Source organism: Pteropus alecto, unplaced genomic scaffold (assembly GCF_000325575.1).
Source record: "Pteropus alecto unplaced genomic scaffold, ASM32557v1 scaffold30, whole genome shotgun sequence".
In the NCBI taxonomy this organism is placed as follows: domain Eukaryota; kingdom Metazoa; phylum Chordata; class Mammalia; order Chiroptera; family Pteropodidae; genus Pteropus; species Pteropus alecto.
Window position 1 is genome coordinate 1,528,544 of NW_006429782.1, and position 4,623 is coordinate 1,533,166.

Below are 4,623 nucleotides of genomic sequence, written 5' to 3' on the forward strand. Positions count from 1 at the left end.
TGGGGCAGGAGGCCGACGCACCTTCCAAGCTTTCCTGGGCGTCGGATGAGAGCCCGCCGTGCCGCAGCTGGTCGTGCAGGAAGCGGATGATGGCGTAGGCCAGGCGCTTCTTGTTATCCATCTTGGGATGGGTGGAGACAACGCGGGGTTCCAGGAGCTGCAGATCCCAGCCGGGCGTGAGCGTGGGACAGGCCCCCGCAGGGGGTGCCCCACTCCCCAGACAGCACCCCTGCCCTCAGGCGTGCAGGCGGGCAGAGCGCCCGGGCAGTCCTGCCTCCTTGCTCTCACTGAGGACGTGGCTGTGGGCCTGGCAGTCATCACCCTTTCACCAGCTGCGTGGGGAGGGGTGTCATGGAGTCCCCAGGGACTCAAGGGGCCACCTCACATGGGTTGGAGCCCTGTAGGTCTGTGAACTCTGAGTGTCCAAGTCCTGATGCCTCCAAGGGACATGAGGGGTCAGACAGGTGTCATGGGGGGGAGGGGCGAGCAGACTGAAAGGCCCCATGGGGCGCAGTCCCTTTCCAGGCCACCGCAGGGCTGCCTCCAGGCTCCTCTGCAACATGCCGTACTCCCAGGCCAAGAGTGACCCTGCCCCTGGGAACACTGGGCCCGTCTGTGGTTGTCATGCTCGGGGTGCCGGGGGCATTGAGGGGGAGGAGCCAGGAGTGTTGCTCAACCTCCCATAGTACCCACAACAGCCCCCCATAAAGCACGACAGGCCTCAGTACCCGCCTATTGGAGGGATAAATGAGCGGTCTGCTGCCCAAGGGCCTGTGACGCATGGCACACCCTGCTCCCACCACAGAGCGACCCCTGAGGGCACTGTCACTCCCCTTTAGAGAGGAAACAGGTGCAGGATGGGGACCCACGTGCTGCCCAAGGCCTCTGGCATCCACCTGGCAAGCTGGGAGCCATGGCGTGAAGCATGCTGGCCCCCCGAGACATCTCCGGTGGGGTGAGCAGCCCGCACCCCAAGACGCCAAGAAACGGGCCACCTGAGAGTATTTTCGTTAACTCGCCTCTGGCCAGAGATGAGAAGAGCAGGTCCCTACCCCAGGCTTTACGAGCTGGCCGACGGCAGACTGGGCTGATGCCAGCACCTGGTGGCATCCCAAGGTTGGTCGAGGCGAGTGACGCCGGCCACCCGCTCAGCCTGTCTCCCATTCACAGGGAACGATTCTCACCGACAACTGCTTCTTAAAAAAGGGAGTGGGAGCAGCGGGACACATGAGGCCTCACCCACAGACAGGAAGTGGCGACAGAATGTTCTGGAACTGCTGGTGATGGCTGCACAACTCTGAATTTGCTAAAATCTACTGATTTTCACGGAACATGAATTATATCTTGATTTGTTAAAAGGGAAAAACTTGACACAGCTGTGCTTTGCATGGCCAGACGGGGAGCTACGGCCGCCTTGGAAAGCTCTTTGGGGACGGCGGGGACGGCGAGGGGCTTCCCGCCTCCACTTCTGGACACAACGAGCCTGAGCCACACAAGTGCCTTGGGCCTGAGAGTGTCCCTGGAACCAGAAGGTGCCAGAGCCCAGAGGACAAACGGCCAGTACCAGATCCAGAGGCTCTTGGGTGCGACACACAGAGGACCACTACAACCCGCCTGTTTGAAAACGGTGGAGCCCCAAAGGTGAGGCGACCTCCCAGCCGGAGGGTCCCCAGGGCAGCCGGCCAGTCTGTGGCCTCCACGCCAAGGAGACATGCATGCGGCCCACAACGTCGAGAACGCTTTCGCTTTACAGACATGTTCTGACTCAAAGGTGGACACAGCCCAGTGCCCACGGACGGATGACGGATAAACGGAACCCGGTCCAGCCACACGCGGGAATGTCACTCAGCCCTGAAAAGGACTGGCATCCTGACACCCGCAGCAGCGCGAGTGGACCTGGAGGACATTATGCTCAGTGACATAAGCCAGACACAGGACACGTCCCGTGTGACCCCACTCACAGGAGGTTCCCGGGGAGTCAGATTCAGAGACATGGAGTAGGCGGCGGAGCCAGGGGGAGTGTGTGTGTAATGGGGACAGAGTGTCAGCATGGGACGATGACAAAGTCCTGGAGGTGGACGCTGGGGATAGCTGCACGACTTGTGAGTGTGCCTAAGGCCACTGGACGGGAGTTAGGGTGGTCGATTTTATGTTGTGGGATTTTACTATAATTAAAAAAAAATTGTTTTTAAAGGTCCTGTCCTTAGGAAGTGACCCTTTGAGATCCCAAGATGCTGATCCTTTTGCAGTTTGTTCTCAATCACCAGTCAAGTGCCATATCCGGGCAGCTGCCTGCTTAGCTGAGAACGGCTTTTACGTTCCTGCGTCCTCTAAGTGCCCAGGTAGCATCTCTGATTTGGCCTCGTGGTCCCCAAAGCTGACAGCATCTACCACCTGGGCCTTTATGTTTGCTGACGCCCTCCCCTCGAATCACTGAGGGCAACCTGGATGGAGGTGTGCCAGGTCTTACACAGTGGGTCAGAGGTTCAGACAGGTGGCAAGGTGAGCGCACTCGCTGAGCTGCTGGGCTCCTTCCGAGCATTCTGGCACCACTGCTGAGTACGGTTCCCCTGCTGGACCCTCTGGAGCCAGCACTGGCTCACACAAGGTCCGCGCTGGCCTTTGTGGTGTGTGTGTGGTCTCTTCTCCTCCCAGGAGACCCAAATGTCAGCATATCTATTTTCTGCCCTCCCGGACTGAGCTGAGACTGGAGGATGTGATTCCCGAGGGGTCACTGAGGGTTTAGGAACCAGAAAAACAAAGTCACACTCATTGGTGGCACGCTTTCGGATATTCCAATGTCCCTGGCCCTTGGTGCCCCAGGGCCTTTGCTCATGCTGTTCCCAGTGAACTAACCTGTGGCAACTCTCACCTGCCCTCTAGTATAAGCTTGCACTCCTGCCGGGTAGGCATCTACTGGGCTACTGATGCTATTCCCAAAAGTTGGCCCCCTGTGTGACACACTGAGTGTCAACAAGTCGAGGCCCCCCTGGAGCCTGCCCTGGGCCTGGGGTACGGATGATGGGGAGGGACGTCCATTTCCCTGAGGACGAGGTCTGAAGTCATGATGCCTAAGGCGCAGCCATTTCTGCCTGAGGCCAGCTGCACATCATCTTCCCTGTCCCCGTGTGACATCTGGAAGAATCCCAGCCAATGCCCTCACTCTTCTCCTCTGTAGACGGGATAACAGAGGCGTCTTCACAGGCTGTTGGGAAAATTCAGTGGCCTAGTACGGGGTTCCCACGCAGGCACTTTTGCAATGTGGCTCATTCTCTGTGTGAGGGACTTTGCTGTGCACAGGGGGTGGTGACAGCGTCCTAGCATCTACCTATTGTCCCTGGGAGCAGAGTGCAGGGGACAGGAGTACCCCAGGTGAGACCCTGGGTTAAGGGGTCCCACTGACCCCCAGGACCACCTGACCTGCAGAGGTGCCAGGGGGCTGCATGCATTTAAGTATGCAGCCTGAGTGGCAGGGGAGAGGCGACTCGCACGCTGGGGTCCCCTGGAGTGACCGTCCGACCATCGGGGACTTATTCTGGTGTCTAGGTGAGTAGGGATCATATTCAACATTTTTCCAAATAATGAATGCAGGGTCCCCCCTTGGCACTGTGATGCTGAGACGGGCTGTTCTCTGTGGGGCGTTGGGCAGCCTTCCTGGCCCCGCCCACTTGATGCCAGGAACCCCACTGGTGACAACCACAGATGGCTAGACCATCCCCAGGTGAAAATCACCAACAGACGCTTCATGGGAAAAGTACAGGCTCTAGGTCAGCACGAGTCAGATTTTCTGGCCAAATGACTTTGCTGCAAGCTTTCAGAAGTCTCCCGTTTGCTGAAAATTTGGGTTTCAGAAGTACAGAAAAGGGACAGTGGCAGCGGCTGACCCGGCACGGTGCTCGACCAGGTGGTCCTTGGAAACTGCGGCTTCTTGCGCCAGCCAAGACGGCCAGAGCGGAGGGCGGACCGGCTGGCGCACCTGTGCTGCACGTGGGGCTTCTGAGATGGAGAAACCTCTGCTCCCCAGAGCCGGGCCCACCCTCACACCGTGACGGCGCCGGCATCCCTTGGAACAATCACAACGGGCAGGGCCTTGGCTGCTGGACGACATTCTCAAAGGCCTACTGTCTCTCTGAACAGGGAGAGCTGTGTGTGCTCTCGGAAGGCCCGCCCGGGGCGCAGGGTGTGGGCCGAGCCTGGGGAGGGTGGGCGGACGCTGGCCCTGTGGCCCGCGGGCGTCCTGAGCCTGCCCCTCTTTGGTGCCTTCAGAATCCCTTCCAGCGTCCGGTCTACCTTATCATTTTATCATTAAAAAAAAAATGTTAGTCTCTAGTCCTTTTATTTCCCTGCCCAGAACTGACCATTCAAAAGGGAAAAACGGCACACCTTACTAAAAACTAGTAACCCGCCCCCCACACCCCAGGGAGAAGCACCTGCTTTCTGAAGGACGGCCCGCCCCTTCTGTGGGTGCTCGTCCCGCCTCCGAATCCACAGCCCTGTCACAGACACAGTGCCCGCAAGCTGGGGCGGAGCTCCTTCCCCACCAACCTAGGACCCCTCAGGGACCCTAGAAATGCTGCCCCAAAGTTAGAACTCGGGTTTGCGCGCCCCCCCCAAAGTGCGGCA

The 4,623-nt window shown here is 58.9% G+C and overlaps 1 protein-coding gene across 1 annotated transcript in view; it reads right to left on the bottom strand.

Moving 5' to 3' along the window:
- Positions 1-4,623, bottom strand: part of SGTA (small glutamine rich tetratricopeptide repeat containing alpha) — a 19,262-nt gene that overhangs the window by 9,368 nt on the left and 5,271 nt on the right. Inside the window, exon 2 of the mRNA XM_015600698.1 lies at positions 22-157. Coding sequence (XP_015456184.1) covers positions 22-121 — 100 coding nt within the window. The 5' untranslated portion in view covers positions 122-157. The remainder of the gene's footprint in view (positions 1-21; positions 158-4,623) is intronic.